We start from the raw sequence: 24,731 nt of genomic DNA, 5'->3' as shown, positions 1-24,731 counted from the left end.
CCTTATATACATATATACCCAATGCTAATCACCATTGCAATAGGAGAGAGGGGCCATATTTCACAACAGGTGAAGACTTTTGTGGGTCATATTGACCCTTCCTGCCTCAATAGTGGTAATAATTTGCATTTTCCACTCAGTGGATCAGCATACATGAATTAAGCCTAGAAATTATAAACAAAGCCAAAGCCAAATATCATTAGACAAAACAACCTTGAGCCCAGTTCTTCTACTTTTAAAGTGTTTGTAATAAGGAAATTAGGAAGCCGTAAAGTAGGAATTTCCCCATGTGAACCATGAGTTAAATAACTTCTATGTTGAGAACAAGGGATCTGAATTTTGATCTGATCATATGGAGAAAGTTTCCTCATTTGGTGGCATATTCCAAGTATGCTATGACGACTCTTTTGGGCACATGAGCATTCTATGGCGATAAGAAAGCATTTTTTCAGAACACAAAGCCAATTTAAAAGCACAAAAAGCCATTCCTGGGTCATGCAATGGCACTTTTGTGACACTGATTGCACTTATTGCCCTTCGGAAAGCAGTTCCGGGACAAATGATTTACCCTGCATGAGGTCTGGGGTCATATTTCTATTGGTGATTATTCAAGGCAAGTTGTGTTTTTTGCTTGTATATTTGTAACTGATGCATTTCAGCACTCCTGTGATGGTCTATTTGTATTTACTTGTAATCCCTTCGGCCCATTTCTTTAACTTTTATAGGGTACCTAAATTCCACATAGGTACATAGTATTGGCAGGAGTAATGTCACCAAGGCAGATCAGCAGTGTAAACACTCACAAAGTCTTATCTTTGTAGGTGTTTAAAACAATGTGGAGGAATGAGGGAAGGGCTTCCTCAAATAGAACAATATTTCCCAATGGAGAGTGTAAAAGAGAAAAAGTTCAATGTGGGAATTCAATTTTTGCATGTGGATTGTCTGCCCTAAGGAAAATCCTCAGGAGTGATACCAGAAGATCAGAACACCACATGGAAATTTAAAATGTCCACAGATTTCCCAGTGGTCTAGGGAATTTTTGTGAATTACAAAAATATCACAAACCTATTACAAAAGATCACAAACCTATTCAAATCTTTAGTGGAAAAAATAAAATTGGTAGATTTCCAATTACATTTTCTCAAGTTACAAACAATCACTGAGTCCTTAGGTTAAGGACTTGGCCGTCTGAATGTGGATTCTTTCTATGATTGTTGAGTGGTCCTCACATATGTACATACAATGTTGTCTACTATTCCTGAACGAATATGACTTCTTTAATGATAAGTTTACTTTGTAAATGCGGGTTTGTTGGTCCCAACGTACATTCGATTGGGAGTACTTACCTTTGGCCCAAAAATACATATTCACGAGAGAGAAAGTACTTTTGGACTCATTTCACTATTAGCAAGTGTCTTTGGACTCATTTTGTTACATACTGCCCACTTCATTATATCAGCATAGTATGCAAACCTGCATTCCAAATGGCCCTGTAAATACAAATCATACTTTCTAAATATTCACTGAAATGTATGCATTTGTTCTGCACATCCCCAGCTCAAAGATAAAACCAAAGCTCTTTCTTCTTAAAAACAAGTAGCAAGTAGATAATTTGTCAGCATTAAAGTACTTGTCAAACTCAGAAACACTTACATCAGCAGTTTTAAACTTTTAGGAGGTCTTTCAGAGACAGGAGTGATAACGTGAAAACAAATGAACACATCTGAAGCCATGGAATCCTTCAACAATGTTCACCAATCTGCACAAGGCAAGAACATGAGATTTCCAGAAGATGATTCCAAACATGATGGACTTTGGCCAAAGTTTGCCCAGGTGAGAAGCATTATCACACAGGTGAAAGTAAGATGAGCAGGAAACCCTCACACGCAGCCGGTTTCCAACTCTGTGTGGAGACACCACATGGTGGCAGTCCATAACAGATGGAAATGCAACCTCTGCAAAAAAACGACAGGCGGCCTCAGATTGTTTTGTTGAGTTTGGGGGGGGGGGGGGGATATGATTCAACTGCTCACCTGCTCCAGGGGATGCAGGTGCTCCAAACCCCCGGACGCCACCCAGTCTTGGAAGACCCTTCTTCAAGGCCTAAACACTCCCTCCACCACAAGTCCACATCGTGGAAATTACTCCAAGGTTGGCAGGGCTGGGATTGCACTCAAAACAAGAAATGAATGATTTCGCTGGACATCTGTGTTTTCTCCAACCAGGGGCGCCGTACAAAATGCTGTACTTGTAAAGTGTATTTCGTCACACACCTTTCCACAAAAAAAAGTCTGCTGCCCTATTGATATACTGACTATTTTTACCTACATGCAGTCTGTGTAACACATTTTCCCGCTATTTATATATTTTTCCTTCAGTCTGCAAATGTTAATCTCCGGAAAAGAGCGGCAATTTGTTATTCGGAGAAACTTGGAATAACCTCTCATTTATTTTTTATGGCAGTCGCTAAAAATCCCTTACCCATGGCCTCGGAAACGTCCGGCATGTTATGCCAGGAGTATTAGATAAACAGACCCAAAATAAATGTCTAGCGCTATGCTTTTTTGACATAACTACGAAAAATGGGCTGTAAATTTCAACACAAAGCCAAGGACACGGAACATCCTGAGAATGAGACATTGGTTAAGACTTTACAATTGTTGTTAAGGCTCAGGCGCGCGTGCACGTTTACTTCGGCCTAGGGGTGTTGGGGTACAAATGAATCCTTACAATTTCAGAACCCTGAAAGAAATCATAAATTCGAAGTATATATTTTTTCTGCAGAAGCACATTTAAAACGCTTTTATATTTTTATAGGACAGATTGCGGTTTAAGGGGGGGAGCCTTTTGTGTCAGGCCCTGGCAGAATACAGATGTTGCCTTGGTCTCTGGAGTCAACCACCAGGAGAGTAGAGTTGAGGAAACGTCCCGGCCGTCAACGTCCCAGGCCAGGCAGGATGTAAAGAAACATACCACAAGACACGGATTGTCCTCTTGTGCAGAGGACCGCACGGCACTCGCTTGTGGCCTACGGCTGCGCCGGGAGCCAGGGTACGTCAGACATACTCTGCAGACAGGGAAGCCAGACAGGAGGCGGCTAGCACGTATGCAGGCCCTGTAGTACATTAACCTGCTGACTTATCTCCGTGGGGGAGTACAGTACACACCAACGCGCCTTAAAGGAGTCCGCCAGACGGTGAGTCACGGGTACTTACGTCACTTTTCCTGAACTTTGCTTTTAAGCTTTTCATGCTCGCCCCATTCACGTCCTCACAGCCTCACAAGTGAGCACAGCATCTACAGTCTGCAAAAGAAAAACACGAAAGGACACGTTATCGCAGGCCAATGCGGAAGGGTTTAGCTTGTACACCAGAAAATGCCTCAGCTTATACTAGTTGTGCATAAACTAACCAGAATTCCTCTTGTAAAAGTGGGTTTCTTATAAATGTTTAACTGTTTCCCTCTTCCTCCCGTCTTTGAGAGCCGGGCCCCTGTCGCCGAGGGGCAGGGCCGTTGCAGATGTGTGTGGGGCAGGGCTGCTGCCACTTCAGTGCCAGGCAAGCGGGAAATGGCTAAACCTCTGGACTTTTATCCAGGGCCACTGGAATTGTGTGCCAGGGGTGGACTAAATTATGCGGTTAGAGACGGAAAATTATGTGTGTAATGTACTCATACTAGTATTGATAGCATTAATTATGTAGTAATTTGTACACGTTAACAATGTCTGGACAAAGGTTTCCCCCCATTAGTACAGATTTCACACCTAAATACAGCAATAAACAATAGATAGGTGACAAGTCAACCTTTGTGAAGCCCTTCCACTGAATGTCAACACGTGTTGCTGCATTTTAGTAACCTTTTAACCCATTTGAGCTATAAAACATTTTTGTTAAGATCCGCAGATGATACTGCAGATGGTGTATGTGGTTTATGCGGCAAATCCACAATTATGCAGAAAACGCAGCAGGTGCGAAATCGCATAATTCCAGTGGCCCTGCGTTTAACCCAGAATCATGAAAACAAATATACAAGAGTGCTCTCAGAATAAGCATACACCATATTCTGTGGATGCAAAGCCATGCTTCTGTTCAGTGTAGAATTGAATTAATGAATGGCTGAATTATGCATGCAAAGGCAAGAAACATATTTTAAATGCGAAGAAAAGAAACACATTTTAAACTCTTCTTTCTACAGCTTAGAACATGCATGGAAGAAACACATTACATTACATAACACAACCTGCAGCTTGAAAGAAGCAATAGCTTAATTTGTGCAGGTGGTGGATACGCCCACTCATTTTTGTAACAGAGACTTAGGACCTGTTTTAGAGTTTGGCAGACAGGTTACTCCATCACTAACGTCACAGATGTCACGCACGCATCATAACAATTGCCTTAGGACATAATGCACTTATAATAAGGGCCTGATTACGAGTTGACGGTGATGCAGCTGGCTGCCACGCCAGCGCCCTGCTGCATCACCACCAAACCTGTAGTTAGACCGCCTGCTGGATTTTGACTGGAATCCAGGTTAGGTGATCCTGCTTAGGCGGTCCCACAGTGGTGCCTTTCTAAAGCTCATATGTGAGCCTTAGAAAGGCAGCACCGTGGGAGCGTCAAAGTACGTTCCTGCACGGCATGGATTGTACAGTCCATGCCGTGCAGGAACAGGGGGTGCATACAGACAGGGGGCACACCATGTACCCCCCTGCATGTACCGCCAGGCCCAGAGGCAACAGGGCCCCTGTAGGGCCACCTTAGTTTCCGCGCCACCATGAAAAGGGTTGCAAAGAGGAAACTCGTAATATGCTTGGCGGTGTTGCAGTTGCACAGCAAGCATATTGCGAACTCGGACTGCTGCGCCACTGTTGCTGGATCATGACTCCCGGATGTTGCAACAGTCCTGTGGCAGTCCCACTGCCACACTTGTAATACGGCGGTCAGACCCCCCAGTTCAGTGGTGCGCGTACCGCCACCACGACTTCGGCAGCCCATGGACCACCGAGCTCGTAATCAGGCCATAAGGCAGTGGGATATCTGTCACGGTTGTGACAGAGTTACCCATCTCCCAAACTCAGGCCTTAGTTTTCATCACCAGACTTTGACCCAAAGCAAGAGGGAGAAAGGAGGGAGAAGAGAAAGATAGGAAAACAGTGACACAGGGAGGAAGCAAGGTTAAGAAAATAAACCACCACCGTGAGGTAAGGAGCCAGGTGGTGTAGTGGTGGGGAAAAGATGCACAACACTGGATCTATACCAGGCTGACCTGGTATTCTGCATGTCTGGCATTCTGCACCATTGGAAAAGAGTGAAAGAAGCAAGCGCCTATGACGTCCATGGCTATTTGATGGCTCTTGGGACGTTGCCAAACCTGACTGGAGATCAAAGTCTCTGCAAGAAGAAAGGACCAGCCAAAGAGCATCCTAGGGTGGTGAGCTAAAGAGCAACACTGACTCCAGGGTCAAGAGCAGGAACGAAAATGGCTCAGAAGAACTGCACGCGCACAGCAGTGCTTTATTGCCAGTTTACTTTATGGCACCATATTTCATATATTACGAGACGGCAGGGAATACAGTCAAGTTTCATTGCCTGGCTGAAGGCAGGGGTGAAGCTCTGGATGTAAATGCGAGCACTTAATGAGCTACGGCCATAAATAAAACACTAAGGTTGTACATTTCCATCCAAAAACAAAACATACTCACATTATCTTCTTGTTAAAAGAACAAAGAGCTCTCTCTGCCTAATGTAATTATTTTACTAAGCATGTGTATGGCGCCAAAATGTGAAACACAGCCAAGATGTCTGACGTTGGCTGCGGACCTTTTGGCTTTGTCGGTGCTTGTTGTGTTTGTGAATGTTTTTTGAATGAAGGTATGCACTGTATGAAAATATGCATTGTCTTTAAAGTCTCTGCTAAAGTAGTCCAGTAGGCGGCCTAAGTATGGAGTTTCTCCATACTTGGACTCCACCATAGTCTTTCAAACCATGTATGCTCGGACGGTGGGATTTGCGGTCCCCAGAGGCTTAGAAAGGCTTGTTCAGCTCCGAGCAGGCGGTGGGATATCAGTTTGCCTAGCGTACGATAGAGCGTACAGATATCTGGGACGGAGCGTCCCAAAAGAATTACCTTGGAACCAGGGCCGGACTGGGAACCAAAACTGGCCCTGGCAAAGTGCTCGGCCGCCTCCCCAATGCTGTAAAAAAAGGCTCCCAGGGGCCCAAAACTGGCCCCCACCTGTGCGGCACACCGGGGGATTGCCCAGTGCCCACTATGGCCAGTCCAGACTTGCTTGGGACATCTGACCCAGTCATGTTCAGTAGTGGTCAGTGAATCAGAGGCGTTTTAATGCATGGGCAAAGTGGGCCCTGGCCCAGGGCCCCAGCCGTTGATGGGGCCCCTGATTGAGCCAGCTTAGTTTTGCAGAGAGTCTTGGTCTGATGGCCTTGAATAATTCTAAAAACAGATTGTTTTAATAAGGTTTTCCTGCAATTTACTTTAAATGAGGGTGATGTGTGTGAGTCTGTAATAGACATTTTGCAGAGAAATATTTGTTTTTCAACACCATGCAACATCCATAAACACAGTTTCTTTTAGATCAAAACAGGACCTCATATATGAACAAAGATTATTAAAAAAGAAAAAAGATTAAGAGATAAGCAAAGATTATTGGCAATAATATTATTGAGCTGCTGCTGTATTATAATATTGAAAACACAGGTCAGTGTCCCTGAATATTAGATGTAAACACATTTAGAATTTGGGCCAGTGTGCCTGTGCACTGTCAGTGGCCTGGCCAAAGAGGGCATGAAAGAGCTGACATTGGATCATAAATTCAAAGCTATTTCCAACAGAGGCCCCCAAATTACTTTTGGCCCAGGGCTCCTGAAATCCTTAAGATGTCCCTGGTCAGTATCGAGGACCAGAAGGATTGTATTTTAGGACAGGACTAGAGTATGTGGGTAAGGGAACCCTCCTTCATGCACTCCCTCCTCCAGAGAGAATTGTTGTCTTTTTCATTTTGGCTAGGGTGTTGGGGTGTAGTGCTTATGGAGGGGCTCTCTCCCTCCAGAATGTGAGGCATAGTTAGCGTGAATCAAGATGTCTTCCCATTGGCCCAGATGTAAGGTGACGTCTATCTCTTTCACCCGATGGAATGCGTGTATTTTGGGAACTCGTGTGGGAGTTACCATATTTTATATAATGGAAATGGGACATTTGTTATCTGTGCGGAGTAAAAGGTACGTTTCAAAGGCAGTTATGGATTTTAGAGTCATATTAATGAACAGCTTTATTGAAATAATGCATTGGGCAAAGATATGCTCTGTATACAAAGTAGAAAATACTGCCTGTGAAGGGAGAAAGTCCAACTTTTATGTTTATGGGAGCGTCTGTTTTTACTATTCAAAGTTTTGAACATGTAAATATAGTGGCCCGGAAGTAACAAACTAGGTTGCGATTAAGGCGTTCCTGCTGAAACACGTGGGCCCTGTTTTCTTGCTTACTGGATGATGGAATACATTCTCGGAGTACTGAATGATTTGTTGTTGTTGTGCTGTCACTCGATCATGCGCGGACGTGCTGGAATACTGTTTGACATTATATATATATATATATATATCAAAGAAATACCCTTTCAAGCATAGAGTGACGAAAAAATTATGCAAAAAAGAAGCAGAGAACTCTGGGTAGTTCTCAAGTTTAGGTGGAAAGCAGCTCCTGTATGGAGCACTCTCAACACCAGCGACACTCTAGATCTGCTCACCTCAAATGTCTGTTTTTCTATCAAAATCTTTACGCATAGGATTAGCACAGTGCCATCCATGCCGAGATAGAAAAGGACAAAGTCTTTTGCCATTTGTACAGCAAAGTCTTTAAGCATAGGACTAGCACACTGCTGTCCTTGCTGAGCTGTAAAATGACAAAAGTCAATTACCACTCCAGGCACAGGATTACAGCTTTGAATTGGTAAAATACCAACCAAGCCAACCTGAAATGAGCAAAAGCAACCCCTGACACAGTGTTTCGCTCTAATTAGAGCTCTTCAGAGAGGTATAGCTTTGTCCAGACACAAGGGAGCATCCAGTATAAGTCAAAGAAATACCCTTTCAGGCATAGAGTGACAAATAAATTATGCAAAAAAGAAGCAGAGAACTCTGGGTAGTTCTCAAGTTTAGGTGGAAAGCAGCTCCTGTATGGAGCACTCTCAACACCAGCGACACTCTAGATCTGCTCACCTCAAATGTCTGTTTTTCTACCAAATCTTTACGCATAGGATTAGCACAGTGCCATCCACGCCGAGATAGAAAAGGACAAAGTCTTTTGCCATTTGTACAGCGAAGTCTTTAAGCATAGGACTAGCACAGTGCTGTCCTTGCCTTGCTGTAAAATGACAAAAGTCAATTACCACTCCATGCTTTTGCTCATTTCAGGTTGGCTTGATTGGTATTTTACCAATTCAAAGCTGTAATCCTGTGCCTGGAGTGGTAATTGACTTTTGTCATTTTACAGCTCGGCAAGGACAGCACTGTGCTAGTCCTATGCTTAAAGACTTTGCTGTACAAATGGCAAAAGACTTTGTCCTTTTCTATCTCGGCGTGGATGGCACTGTGCTAATCCTATGCGTAAAGATTTTGATAGAAAAACAGACATTTGAGGTGAGCAGATCTAGAGTGTCGCTGGTGTTGAGAGTGCTCCATACAGGAGCTGCTTTCCACCTAAACTTGAGAACTACCCAGAGTTCTCTGCTTCTTTTTTGTATTATATATATATATATATATATTGTATACCAATGGCCCTATATATATATTTATTTGATGTAAAAGCACACATTGCCCCAGTAGCCCCTGCACTGAAGGGGACTACTTATTAAGCAGGTGTGTACATAGCCAAGAGCTAGGTTGTCACTTGCAGAGAGTAAGCCAATGGCTGAAATGGGGTGAAACTGTGGCCACGCTGTTGTGGGCGGAAGCAAAATGTGGGGGACATTACAGAAACCAATGGATAGGAAGGGAATACTGAGAACCCAACCCCTTGTAAGTAAGTATATATGGGGTGGGGAGGAGTGTGTGTCCAGACAGACACACAGACAGGCAGACAGACAGACACACAGACAGAGACACACACACACACACACACCTCCCCCCTCAAAAAAATATATGACAGAGTGGCAGTAGTTACTCTGTAGTTATAGTTAGGATTCCCAAAGATAGAAATTCCCCTGATTTTTGACAAAATCTCCATGAAACTTTGAAGACTTATAACTTTTTCTACATTGGCAGATGATGCAAAGTTTCATAGTGATTTGTCAAAGAGGTGCTAAGAAAAAACGGGGGACGGGGTCTCAAACTGCATTTTTCCATCAATGCACTTTCCATAGACTTTGTACAGCGGCACAATGGGCAGTCTGATTTCAATTCAATTTGACAGACATATACTTTATGGTGTGTAGATGATCCGTTTTGGTATGTATTTTTAAAATTATAAAGGCAGAAAAACTTTGTGATATCTCAGGCCGCGGTATACCGTGGTAATTTTGTGATACTTGCTGACGACAAGGTAGTATATGATTGGCTAATGGCTGTTTTTACAAAAGTATAAGCCAGCCCTGTTGTTTTTACCACACGTTGGCTTTGTTCTGGGTTAGGTATGGCCTTAAAGAAATGTAACTAGTAGGTTTTATTTAAGTGCTCATCAGACCCCCAAGGATTTTGCGGCCTGGGATAACGAATTTTGAGGAAAACAAAAAAAAAAAATACATGTGTTTTCCCAAACCCTCAAATTAGCCTTGTTTTTGCAGGAGGCACAATATGTCCCTCTCACAAAAATACAGCTGGATCCTTAGTCTGTCACTGTTGGAGACTCTGACAAGTAACAGACTGTGACCTGACAGAGTGTCCTGCAACACCGCGCCTTGGAACAGGAGGGTGCCTGATGCCAGAGAGTGAAGATCTAAAATTTAAACCTCTGCTCTCTCTGGCATTCAACAACCACTGTTTCTGAGATGCACATGGCAGTAGGCAAACGCAGTGGGGGAGCAATAGGGGTAAAGAGAAGGTGGAGATACGTGTCCTGGGGTTGTGGAGGAGGAATGTTAGGGCCACAGAAGAGAGGAGACACAGGAGTGGGTGCGTATGCAGAGGAGAGAGGATGTGGCATTAAGACCCGAGCTGCCGACTTTGAATCTGGGTAACCAAGTCCGAGTCCCGGAGTCAGCTAAACATTCTGTGATTCTGGGCAAATCACCTAATATCACTGTGTAACTGGTGCTCATGTAAGCGCTCCAATATAGGTCAAATTTGTGCTACATAAAGCAGCAAAATCAATAAATAAAGAATCAAGGGGCAGAAGATACAACAAAACAAAGGCAGTGATAGGTAGGTAAGGGGAGAGCTGGTGCAGCCTGACAGCACAGGAGGGGGGCCCGGGCATTATCAAGGGATTAACAGGGAGGTTAATCAGCACTGTACAAAGCCAATAAAAGGAGGATCAGCATTAATATTTCTTAGAATTGGATTATTTGCGGGCACTTTTGTAAAAATAACAGGATTTTTACAAAAGTGCACATTTAGCAATTATTTTGCTAATCGTAAAATTGCAATATCCTAGGGGATCTGCGTAATAGGTAGGGAAAATTATTAATATGTTTGTATAGATTTAAAAAACAGAAAACAGAGTACAGTGATACCACCAAGGAAATACCGCAATACTTAAAAGAAAAATGTTAGAAAAATAAAATGTGTAAGAGAAATTTACATACACTGTACTACACTATATTCACAATTATAGTGCACTAGTGTATTTTTTTCCATACTTACTTTAAAAAACAAATAACATACTATCGCAGTACTACCTAGAAAGTACTGCACTATTTACAAAAAATTGAAAAAAAAATGATCAAATTACACTGTACTACACTATATTTCTCAAATATAGTGTAGTACACTTTATGATTTATTGTATACATATTTCCTTTTTTTATTTTTCCTTTAACTACCGCAGTACTATGTAGGTACTAGCGCAGTACTCCGTAAACATTTTTTCAAATACATAGAAAAATATAAATACATTTCCCTACATTACCACTTTAATAAAGTGAAAATAAGTAGGAAACAACAATAAAACCTACTACTAACCTACAACCTATATATAAGGCCCTAACCCAGAACACAGCCAAATTGTGATGAAATCTACATGGCTAACTTTTTTCTTTTGTAAAGGCAGCCATTAGCCAATGATACCATGGTATACTGTTGTCCAATACATGACTAAGGGGCTGATTACGATCTAGTTCAGAAAGCATTCCATCCGTTCCAGAATGCTTTCCGAACGACTCGGATCAGGAGAATTCGACTGAATGATTACGATGCATCCGGATTCGATCGGACTCCCTTTGCCTTCAATGGGAGCCTGTGGTCAGAACGAGAACACAGGCTCCCATTGAAGAAAGGTGTGGTTGGGGAAAACCTTGTACCATGTGGCAGGCACCCAATGGTGCCTGCCACACTGTGCATGGTTGGAAAGCAGGGTCCCATGGGTACCCCCAGGGGCCCGATTCGGAGGGCCCCAGGTTGAGAGGGGCCTGCTACGGGCCCCCAAAGACTGATTCCGACAGCCGACACGTTCCGGAGAAACCGTTTCGGAACGGCTGTCCAAATTGATCATCGTACTCACCTGCTCGGAAAACGAGCCCATAGAGCTGTCTGTATCGGATGCAAAAGACTAGACCGATCTGAATGCCTTTCGGAACAGATTCAGACAGCTCTACCGGTATATGGGCATCGTAATCGGTCGTTCGGAACTGTGTACGATTCGGTTGGAAACAAGGTCTCTGGATCGGATTCGGCAAACCCGAATCTGATTCAGAGCCCTTCATAACGAGATCGTTATCGACCCCTAAGTGTTTAGCGGCTTATAACTTTAAAACTACTTAACCAATTTAAAGCTAAAATTACCCTTTTCAGCCCATAGTCTATATTCCTGCCAAATTTCATCTCCATCCTTTCAGCTATTTTCATGCTATGTCTGTTTAAACTAGACTCTACTAAACCACACGCCACTCCTCACTACGCTGTTCGACTCTACACCACTCCACACCACTCATTCTAAGCAACTTCACCCTATGCTATTCCAATTTATGGCACTCCATTGTATGCTACGACATTAAACTCTATTCCACTCCATTCTACATTATTCCAGTGTACAGCACTCCACTCCATGGCACTCCATTTGACACCACGCCATTTGAAAACTCCATTCGACACAACTCCTCTCTACGACATTATACGCTATTCTACTCTATGCCACTCCACTCTTTGCCTGTAGGAAGCCGGCTCTCTATATAGTGCACTAAAAAGAAGTACACTGTGTAGGATCCCCAATTGGTTTAAATACAATTTCCTAACTATAACTGAGCTTTAGTTTTTTCCATAGAATGAAGGAATAAATATATCAAGAAGGGTTGTTGCATGGCGAGATGCACTCCCAGGTAGTTATATTGCCAACAGAGAGCTGCTTTAGTGAACACCAGTATAACAGTTTCTTGCCGATGCGTTTCGGGCCTTACGCCCTTCCTCAAAGGCAAACTGGGGCAACGACGACCAACAGAACTCTCAGTGTTTTACCAATTAAAATAAAAGAATGATCATGTGAGCACATCCGCTTGTTGCAAATGCATGATGGGACTGGAGGTCCAAATCCTTAACCCATGTGGGTCGCAGTCATCACACATTTAAAAAAAAAAAAAAGAAATATTTTCTTTAGTGCATTAAACAAAGAAGTAGTTCTCTGGTATAAACCGCACTTTCCGTTCCCCATTCAGCCGTCCTAATACAGCAGCAGCGGACCCGCTATTTATCTTGCAATGGTGCAGCTCACGACCGGGACGGCCGTATTACTGAAACAAGAAGGGTTGTCGCATAGCGAGATGCACTCTCAGGTAGGTTTTTTTTTCTTCTGGAAAATGTCCCTCTCTGCAGTGTCACCCCCTAACCTTTTGCCTACCTTCTCCACTTTTTCTGACCTAATTTCCACTGCCTTTAGGACTCCGAGAACTTTAACACTGCTAACTAGTGCTAAAGTGCATGTGATCTCTCCCTAAAACATGGTAACATTGGCACATAACTAATTGGCATATTTAATTTACTTATAAGTCCCTAGTACGGTGCACTACATGTGCCCTGGGTCTGTAAATTAAATGCTACTAGTGGGCCTGCAGCACTGATTGTGCAACCCACTTAGGTGGACCTCTGAACATGTCTCAGGCCTGCCATTGCAGAACCTGTGTGTGCAGTTTAAACTGCACACACAGGCTCTGCAATGTCGACTTGGGATAATAAACCTTTACCCGGGACCAAACTTCCCTTTTTATACATGTCACCCGAAGGTAGGCCCTGGACAACTCAGAGGGCAGGTTGCAATGTATTTAAAAAGCAGGACATGTACTTTTACATTTTACATGTCCTGGTAGTGAAAAACACTTAAATTCGTTTTTCACTACTGCAAGGCCTATCTTTCCCATAGGATAACATTGGGATCATCTTATTCTGTTGTCTAAGTATAATTGTGAATTGTGAAGAGACAGACTTTGAGTTTGGTGTCTCTGGAATCACAATTAAAAATCCGACTTCACGATTCAGCTTGGATTTTAAAGTGCAATTCTAAAAAGGGCCTTTTTTTCCGAAAGTTTGCATTTTCTTACTTTAAATATTTTGGGGCCTGCTGCCTGTCTCTGATCACATGTCTGGGTGGGTGACATGTTGGGCTTTGTGTATTCCTCCTAGACAGCCACTCACAAAGGGAGCTTAGGTGTGACTTGATGAGCCATCCTGGGAGGATGGGAGGGAGGAGCTGTAGCCAGCCTCACTTACAGCTGAATAGACTGTGTCCTGTCACCACACAAAGGGCTGCATACCCCCTGTAGTGTGTCTAGAGCCAGGACAGGAAGGGAGGACCTATGTGCACTTCAAAGGACTATCTTTAAAGTGTCACCCTACTTCAAAGGCACAACTGGGTATAAGTACTGGACCTCCGACACCTCCACTTCAGTGCACTTCTAGACCTGAGAAGACTCTGCCAGGAAGAAGGACTGATCTGCTGAAGGACTGTCACTCTGCTGAACTGCTGCTTTATTAGACCCCTGCCTTACTGTGCTACCCTGCTGACTGCTGTTCCCCAGCCTGGGTAAGAAAGGCTGGATCTGCATCACTTGAACCTAGAGAGACTCCAAGGGGTAGCTGAATGGCCTCCTGAAGCCTCGGAGACATAAAAGACTTCCAACCTATCTGCTTCTGTACCTGGACTCTGCTATCTGTGAGTCTGCCCTGCCAACTGGTGCCACCCTAGTCCTGGATCCTTGGAAGTGGGCCTAAGGTGCTCGCTTCAGCAAAAGCCATGCATCCTCTGTGAAATCGGCGTCATTGCATGGATCAGAACTGGTGCATTGCTCCTGTTGCGTGGATCAGAACCTGCACATCACCTTTACTGTACAGATCGGCCCCAACGCATCTCCTTCACAGAACGCAGATCAGATTAGGTTTATAACCACCCACTCTAGCCAATCCTACAAGGTACATTAGATATTTCATCGAAACTAGCATATTTTAAAAACTGATGCTGTTTTAGACCGTTACCTACATGAATCACCTCAAATAACTTTTAGAAAGGGGAGATCCCTTAAGGATGAACTCAGCCACAACTTAGTTACAACACACACTACTCCTAATTTTTAAAGTGGAACAGGATTTGCATGTAGTATGCGATGCAAAGCTTGTGTGAGTAGCAAGAACTGCACTAAGGTAAGAGTACCGAACAGTAATAGAGATTTTGCAACCAAGGGTAACTTTGACTGTAACACAGATTTTTATGTGAATTGCCTAATCTGCCCATGTAAGAAATATTACATAGGCAGTACTATACACAGAGCCAGAAAACGTATTCTGGAACATAAAAGAGCAATACGCCAGAATAATGGACAATATCCGGTAGGTTGACACTTTAAGGCTTTCCATGGACAGAACAACAAACTTCTGTGTTTTGTGATCTTAGATACAGTAAGACCTCAGGACCGAGGGGGAAATAGAGAACGGCAACGTAGGATCCTAGAGTCCAAGTACATTATTGATTTTGAGACACTAATTCCTGTGGGCTTGAACTCAAGTGAAGAATTAGCTATCCATCTGGGCTAGATATAAGAGAAATCAGGAGTATAGGCTCTGGAATAAAATATTTAAAATGAATTGTATCAGGAAGAAGTGAATTTATGAGATTGGAATACATATTTCATTTAAATGGTCTAGGAATATTGTCTTTCCTTGAACAAGAATAACATTGAATGTTTTTAAATTGTAAATAGCACTCACAATCACGTTTTGTATTAACATCACAATAAGAGTATTTTTGTTTTTGTTTTTTCGTTTGTGCAATCAGGAACGCACACCATCTGAGAATAACAGCATAATTAGCTGCAAGGCTCGTAATCAGATTATGAAGAGAGGAATTTGTCCCTTATTGATAGAATATTATGATGGAGCGAATGTAAGTTGAAATGTCATGAATCAATATTATAGAAACTTTGGGGATTATTACCATGTGATAAATTGTGAATGCCCACTAGGGCCTGACTTCCAAGGAATAAATGGGTATTATTTAACATATGAATACCCCTGGGTGATGAACAAACTATGATTATGCACTATGTCTATGTATACAGAAGCGAAATACGACTTGCTGTACCATGAACAAGCCGAAAGGTGAAACGCGTCGGTAGGAGGCTATCTGTTATGAAATAAACAGATCAAGCAGTTTGGAGTGTCCGTAGCTTCTTTTTTTTGCAACAGAGAAAAGTATTGGATATATATATATATATATATATATATATATATATATATATATATATATATATATTCACTTAAAAAACCATAGGTTTCACACACGGTATAGTTAGGAATTAGCATTTAAAAAACCTTGCAAATTCACTTAAAAACCCATAGGTTTCACACATGTTATAGTTAGCTGGACATTTCACTCGTAAAAAACCATTGAAATTCCCCCGTTATAGTTAGTTCAGATAACTATAACTCGCGCGCCCGCAATCCACTGCTCATGACGTCACATATTACATCACTCATGACATGGTCAGTGGCATCACTCATGACATCACTGATGACATCATCCTTGTGATAGAGTGGCGGTCGCGCGAGTTATAGTTATCTGAACTAACTATAACGGGGGAATTTCAATGGTTTTTTACGAGTGAAATGTCCAGCTAACTATAACATGTGTGAAAGCTATGGTTTTTTAAGTGAATTTGCAAGGTTTTTTAAATGCTAATTCCTAACTATAACGTGTGTGAAACCTATGGTTTTTTAAGTGAATTTGCAAGGTTTTTTAAATGCTAATTCCTAACTATAACGTGTGTGAAACCTATGGTTTTTTTTAAGTGAATTTGTAAGGTTTTTTAAATGCTATTATATATTTTATATAGTTTTTTTTTTTAAGGTTTTTCACCGTGCGCGCACCCCGCGATTTTTTGAAAAAAAAATAAAAAAAAATGTTCACCCTTCGGGGTCCTTCAGGGACCCCCTGACAAAGACTAGGGGGTCTACCCTGCCCCCTTTTCACGTTCTCCACCTTTCTTTTTCACTGTCACACACAAAACACACAAAATGGCGGCCGACACTTCCTGATTTCGACCGATTCAAACGTTGACTGACATGTCAGAATTACGCTCGCGCACGTTAAGGTGCGCGCACGGTGCGCGCACGGTGCGCGCCTATAGATATTTATGTACTTTTAACTGCAATTTTCTCAGGAACTACTGAACAGATTGACTCCATATATGCAAAAGGCACATCCCTGACCTGAGGACTAACTCTTTGCCAAATTTCAAGTAATTCTGTTCAGCCGTTCGGGCTGTACCTTCGACTAAAGGTCCTATGGGAAAATGCATGGGGAAAACGTGTTTTGGGACCCCCCTTTTTTCTCAGCCCCGCTTGACGAATCACCCCGAGACTTTCAGGGTAGGAGCTGAGCGGAGCGCCCCATTAGTTTTGAAAATTGCGCGAGGATTCGTCAACCGGCGCCAAAGTTATTCAAAATAGAATTTTCAGATTTCCTATGGAAACTCGGTCCTAACTATAACTATCTACTGGAGACCGCCAGTAGATAGTAGATAATATATATATAAATAATAATAATAATAATAATAATACACACACTATATATAATACGTCATATAGAATACACACCCACAATGACATCAAAATGCTCTTAAAGAGTTTAGAGAAACTTCTACGCACAGAACTTGATAAATGGTGGGAGGAAAAATCCTTAGAAAAATATCACAAAGTCAACAGAATCCCTAGAGGATTAAGAATTATGATTGCACCAACCTTTGAAAACCCTAACCCTTTGATGATGAAAGAGTGGGCAACAAATAACCTAGAAGCTTCTATGAACATGGTGTCCATCCTCATTAAATATGCCGAAATTGACAGGAAAGAAATCCTCAAGGAGATCGAAAAAGTAAACAGCCTATTAGAAAGACACGAAAACAAAGAACAGATTAAAAAAGGCAGAGAGGAAATAGATGTCTGGTTAAAGAAATTGGGGGACACCATCAAAGCATGTAAAATCTACAAATTTGCAAGGGACAAACACGATTATGAATCTGGGAGGATTTTCACATTCCCCCAAAAAATAGACACTGTAAAAAGGCAAGCACTAGCTGTTAAACCACTTGGTATAATCACTACAGCAGCCTTGGGCCACTTTTTTACAATGGGAACGGCGCCAAACGTTACGACCACGCAATTTGCCTAAGAAACAAGGAGACGGAGGGACTGGCGCAGAAAACAAAGGTGCAAACTCCGAAAACAGCAGTCGAAGCAGGGGTGGGTACAACAAGAAGAAGTGGTCTCAACGGTAAATGACGCAGATAACAAAGTGATCAACCTCTCTGATACAGTGCTATCCGTTGCTGAAATTCAATTGCTATCTCTAGGTTATCATACTGCCCTCCAACCAACTTAAAGTATGTTCAATCAAGGGTGGACCTGTTCAAATTTATAAGAAAACTTAAATTGCTAACATTTTTCACGCTTAAGAATACTTCGGACAGTGTCCCTGGCTCCAAACTACTTTCCACTGCTTTCCCCACTCTACAGGTCTCAGACATTAATACATTAAGAACTTTACAATCCCTAGCTATTGATGATGATGCAACACCAGAGACAACACAATGTGACACATTGGATATTGGCATCAGCAGCAGTTCTGCTCCAGTGAGTCCCTTCCGTCCAACTTCCAGCTTTGTGCCTATGATGCCTAAGGACGCCTTAGATGCGTTCAACGATTGTGCCACTGAGGATTTTAAACAGTTAAATAGGAAAATCATGCGCAATCAAGTTCGCAGGAAATATAGAGACATACAGTACTCCAAACTTGTGCACAAACTCAGGTCAAACAAATTTTTTATCGTGAACCAGGCTGATAAGGGGGGCAACATTGTCCTGTAGCTGAAGGAATTATATCTACAGGAGGCTGACCGCCACTTAAATGATACAGACTGCTACAGGAAAGACCTGCCCAGCGATTTGGCACGTCTGAAAGCAACAGCACACAATGGAAGCGCAAGGGTCTTATTACTAAGCATGAATTCAGTTTCCTCAAGAATGAACACCTGATCACTCCAGTGCTGTACTTCATCCCAAAGGTACATAAACATGTGACACCGGTACCTGGGAGACCGATTATTTTGGCCCAATGAAATCTCTTGGAGCCTATATCCAAGTACGTGGACTACTATCTACACTAATTCGTAGAGGGTCTCCTATTGTTTATAAAAGACACTGGTCTTTTTCTGTCCAAGTTGCAATGTGCCAAGTGGGACAATGATTGCATATTTATTGTAATGGACATTTGTTCATTATATACCAGTATTCATCATACAGATGGCATCAATTCAGTCAAACACAATTTGGGCAGTAGAAATATTCAACTTTATGAGCATAATCGAATGATTGTAGCCATGACAGAAATGTGTCTCTGCAATAATTTCTTTCTTTTTAACAAAGTGTTGTTCCAGCAGCTATGGGGAGTCGCCATGGGGGCATGTTTTTTCCCCAGCTATGCTTGTCTCCACGTTGGCTGGTGGGAGGAACATGTCCTCAGGGTTGACCACAGGGAGGTCTATGAAGCACACGTCCTCCATTGGCGGAGATTTATCGAGGACGTGTGCATCATATGGAAGGGAACGGAGGAATCTGCACATCAGTTTGTTCATGACATCAATGTTAACAAGCTCAATCTAAATTTCACTGCACACATCAGCAGCAGCAGTTGTGTGCAATTCCTCAATGTACAGGACAACACCATTCAAACTAGACTTCACAGGAAAAGCACTGCTGGCAACTCTGTGCTTCATGCCAGCAGTGCTCATCCGCCCCACCTAATCCGCAGTATCCCCTATGGGGAATTTCTGCGCATTAGAAGAATTCGCAGTTCAGATGCAGATCTTGTTAAAGGTCAGGCGGAAGCTCTACTGAGATTCTTAGCAAGGGGTTACAAGCAGAAAGATATGATACAGGCATTTAACAGGGCTAATGAACGCAGTAGAGAAGAATTTCTCCAAGATCACAATGCCACCACTAATGTGACCACATCATCTTCCATCCAGTTGACTGACATTCCTGAACCAGCTAGATTAATAACTGCCTATAGCTGCCAGGAGAGAGAAATTAGGAAGATTATTTATAAATATTGGCCAATAGTGTTATCAGATCTAACACTATCTCAATTGTTGCCCAAACATCCTACTCTCACATTCAGACATGCTCCCTCGATGAAGGATGCACTGGTCAAGAGCAGCCCGGGGGTAAATATTTCGGATAACTGGTTGTCTCCTAGGTCAGGATTCGTCAAGTGCAACACGTGTAGAGCGTGTAAATTCGGTAAAAATATCACCGAATACACCATAGCATTCGATGATAGACCTATTAAAATTTAGGGTCATCTTACGTGCCGTACCGAGTTCGCAGTGCACATCCTGGAACGCACCTGCCAACTAAAATACGTAGGGAGTACTAAACTCCAGGTGTTCAATCACATCTTGCAACACCTCCGAGCTGTGGTCAATTCGAATCCGAATTATCCTGTTGCAAGACACCTGAAACATGTTCATAACAACAACTTGAATGCCCTCAAGTATTACGTGATTGGACCTGTACCAACGTCCTTACGTGGAGGCAATAGGGAGAAAGAGTTACACCAGTTGGAATCACATTTCATTGTTTTATTAGACACTCGAATGCCTAACGCTCTTAACACGGGGGGGGGGGGGGGGGGGGGGGGAAGACCGCCACAATTTTATGTGATGTAACAATGTAGTTGTCTTTATTCAGGTTCCTCCCACGTAATCTCTCCGAATGTGTCATGTTATTTTATATTGTCCCCGATTCCAAAGTAACTATCATTTTAACTGTTTATACTCTGATCGTATCTCTTGGTTTTTACCCTGGTTTCGACTCTGATGAATTTTCTATTTTGAGCTTTTACTCGGACGTTGTTGTGTTTGATGTTTACGCAGTCGAGGAGGTGCTTCCTGCTAACACATTGCCTCTTTATAATTAACCGATTATCCATTGTGCACTTGCACTTTCATACTAATTGTAGATTCTACTAGGTGCCAACGCAATATACCATAGATTTCATGACTATTGTGCACGTGTTTAGCCTATTTGCACTATTTCGCACTTGCACTTGATGTCTTTGCACTATTTGTTGGGAACTTAAAGCAATTTTAAAATCAATGACTTTGCTAGTTAGTGACAGCCTATTTTTTGCTCAAGGTTTGGATACACTAATTAATTATGTACATACAGTGGTTGACAAGAACAACCAGTATGGTTTTATGAAATGTGCATTTGGCATTTTCTTTATGTTTCACCCTAAATGTACAGCATACTACATCGAATTTTATAATCTTTTTACCAACCTAGTATTTATTTATATGTGTCTATTCACTTTCAACCTGAAACTTATGTCATTTGACATTATTTGGTTATGTCGGGGACACACATATAGCAATCATTGGGCATGTTCTCGAACAATAAAGTCTTTTTTCTATTGTGATGGCTCTGGGGGAGGTGATTTTAGGATGTGCACTCAATATATATATATATATATATATATATATATATATATATATATATATATATGCCAACAATTTTTCTCCGTTTTAACAAAGAAAAAGTAGGGTCGCACTCCAGCGAGTTGTAATAATCCTTTGTTTTTATTCACAAATCCACAGGTTCCGAGATGCACAAAAAGAAACCAACGCGTTTCGTCAGCGTCCGCTGACTTGCTCACGGTTAATTTACAACATTCAAATCAGGTTTTTTTTTTAAAACAAACAAACAGGAAATTAACACACCTTTCCTGTTCCGTAAAACTACAGCTACAAATGCCACCCTAGAAGCAACGAGCTTCCACCAACCCTCCCTAGTGTCAAGCATACCATACGGAGAATTTCTCCGACTTCGTAGACTGTGCAGTGAGGAAGAGGAATGGAAGAAACAAAGTGCAGGCTCAATAAACAGATTCCTCAAGAGAAAATACAATAAAAACACGGTGAACCAGTGTTGGAACAGAGCCAATCAGAAATCTCGGGAAGATTGTCTGACTCAAACCAAAGAGCCAATAACCAAGGAGGAACCAATAAGATTAATACTGGATTACACCTTGGAATCTAAAGAAATCATGAATGTGATTCAAAAAAATTGGAAAATACTACAGTTGGATGGGACTGTGGGAAAAATAATGGGACCGCACCCTGTAATAACTTACAGAAGAGCTCCAAACTTAAAAGACAGATTGGTACACAGTCATTTCAAATCCGATAAAGCACAAACAACATGGTTAAAGAAAACTGGCTTTATCAAGTGTCAAAACTGTAAGGTGTGCCAAATTGCCAAACCCACAAATGAGATCAGAATGGCAAACAAAACAACTTGGAAAATTAAACAGTTAATATCGTGTAAAAGCCAATACACGGTCTACATCATTGAATGTCCCTGTAATTTAAAATACGTGGGAAGCACCATTTGTGAGCTGAAGAAAAGAATCTTGGAACACACCAGGGCCACCAAAAACAAGGACAAAAATAACGCGGTAGCAAGACATATGGAGACACACCATAATAGTAATTGGAAGTGTCTAAAGTTTTATGGAATTGAAACTGTACCAATCAATACACGAGGTGGAAATCGGGAGAGACTATTGAGACAGAAAGAATCTCGACATATCATCAACTTTAGAAGCATGACGCCGTTTGGTCTGAACCAGTCGGAAGAACTATACATACATCTTTAGACTGCAATACAAAACTTTATTGATTATCTTCATTTAACACGGCAATGTGTCAATGAGTTTCTGTTATTCATCATGCATATGATTTCTTAAAAGTATGCTGTTCTTAAGATGCAGGCCCACCGTAGGACACTCAGCGATGTCTATCCACTAGGGGATAATTATTCATAAGGGGGTTTTGAAAAAACAAACACTGTAATGATGACCCACCAGAGGGTGTTTATATCATGATGTATTTTTGAAATTGACAATTATTTGTCTAACCATGAAAATTGTTTTCAAACTTTGATTTATCAATGACATTGCATTTAAAAAATTTTGGGCCCATTCGGGGACACTTAGCCTCCCGTTAAACAAATCCATACGAATATATAAACTAATGTGAGTTAATGTGGGACTACATATCCCAGAAATCCGGTGAACTCTAAATCACCCCCCTATGACAGGAAAGGTGTGTTAATTTCCTGTTTGTTTGTTTTAAAAAAAAAACCTGATTTGAATGTTGTAAATTAACCGTGAGCAAGTCAGCGGACGCTGACGAAACGCGTTGGTTTCTTTTTGTGCATCTCGGAACCTGTGGATTTGTGAATAAAAACAAAGGATTATTACAACTCGCTGGAGTGCGACCCTACTTTTTCTTTGTTAAAACGGAGAAAAATTGTTGGCATATTAGCGGCGGTCCAAGCCGCAAGGACACCGCACCTTCAAAAAAGAGCGCCACTTAATCCGGAACCGTTGGACGCCTTGCTATTCATATATATATATATATATATATATATTCACTGAAAAAACCATAGGTTTCACACATGTTATAGTTAGCTGGACATTTTACTGATAAAAAACCATTGAAATTCCCCCGTTATAGTTAGTGCAGGCAACTATAACTCACGCGACCGCAATCCTCTGCTGATGCTAATACTGTATTTAGACACTTATTTGCCCATGTATTCTTCCATTAAATTTTAGCTATACATATATTACAAATATTTTTTTTTCATAAAGACACATATGTCATCAGCAGAGGATTGCGGTCGCGTGAGTTATAGTTGCCTGCACTAACTATAACGGGGGAATTTCAATGGTTTTTTATCAGTAAAATGTCCAGCTAACTATAACATGTGTGAAACCTATGGTTTTTTTCAGTGAATTGGCAAGGTTTTTTAAATGCTAATTCCTAACTATAACGTGTGTGAAACCTATGGTTTTTTCAGTGAATTTGTACGGTTTTTTAAATGCTAAGTTACTTTACGCCATTCGTGGCGTGCGCGCCCACTTAACGCAGTTCGTTCCGTGCGCGCACGGTGCGCTTCGCGCACACAGCGCACCGCGCGCCCGCTTTACGCAGTTAGTGCCGTGCACGCACGGTGGGCACGGGGTGCGCTACGCGCACCCCGTGCCCACGTTACGCTAGATGGGCCATGTACGCACGATGCGCTTCGCGCACCGTGCGCACATGGAGGACATATTATGCGCTTCGTTGTGAAAGGTAATCGTTTACATTTGTGTTAAACGACTATGCCATGCACAAATGGTGCCCTTCTGGCACCATTTGCACACGGGGTGGGGAGAGTATCGATTTTTTTTTTTTTATAACAACATTTTTTACCATACGCAAACGGTAAGCGTAATCGGCGATTTTTAAAAAAATAATAAAATAGACTTTTTGGCTTTGGGGGATCTTTGGGGACACCTTCATCAAGGCTAGGTGGTTAGGAGCTGTCTAAACAGCCCCTTTACATGTTTTTTGCCTTTGTTTTTCCACCACCCCCAGAGTGCGAGAGAGAAAATGGCGGCCACTGCTTCCTGGTTTCGACCGATTCGAATGTTTACTAAGATCTAACAGCCAATCAGATTCGAGCTCGCGCACGGCACCGTACGCGTACGGTAAGCTTACCGTAAGCGCACCGTAAGCTGCCACAGATATATATATTGATTTAAATGCTATTTTCTCAGGAACTACTGAACAGATTTACACTAGACCTACAAAAGGCACTTCCTTGACCTGAGGACTACCTCTCTGCCAAATTTCAAGTAACTCTGTTCAGCCGTTGGGCTGTAGCTGTGTCTAAAAGGTCCTATGGAAAAATGCATGGGAAAAACGCGTTTTGGGACCCCCCTTTTTTCTCAGCCCCCGCTTGACGAATCCCCCCGTGACTTTCAGGGTAGGAGCGGAGCGGAGCGCCCCACCTATTTTGAAAATTTCACGAGGATTCGTCAACCGGCGCCAAAGTTATTCCAAATAGAATGTTGCGGTTTTCCTATGGAAACAGGGTCCTAACTATAACTACCTACTGGCGACCGCCAGTAGGTAATATATATATATATATATATATATATATGTTTTGATTGGTCCAGCGCGTTATGTGATC

The 24,731-nt window shown here is 42.1% G+C and overlaps 1 protein-coding gene across 4 annotated transcripts in view; it reads right to left on the bottom strand.

Annotated features, from left to right (window-relative positions):
- The window catches only part of RAI14 (retinoic acid induced 14), a 486,624-nt gene that overhangs the window by 425,357 nt on the left and 36,536 nt on the right, over nucleotides 1-24,731 (bottom strand). For all 4 annotated transcript variants that reach the window (XM_085630935.1, XM_085630928.1, XM_085630947.1 and 1 more), the window contains exon 2: nucleotides 3,216-3,304. In XM_085630935.1, coding sequence (XP_085487061.1) covers nucleotides 3,216-3,251 — 36 coding nt within the window. In that variant the 5' untranslated portion in view covers nucleotides 3,252-3,304. The remainder of the gene's footprint in view (nucleotides 1-3,215; nucleotides 3,305-24,731) is intronic.

This window comes from Triturus cristatus, chromosome 2_1, assembly GCF_964204655.1.
Source record: "Triturus cristatus chromosome 2_1, aTriCri1.1, whole genome shotgun sequence".
Classification (NCBI taxonomy): Eukaryota; Metazoa; Chordata; class Amphibia; order Caudata; family Salamandridae; genus Triturus; species Triturus cristatus.
This window is presented reverse-complemented; position numbering and strand designations above follow the sequence as displayed.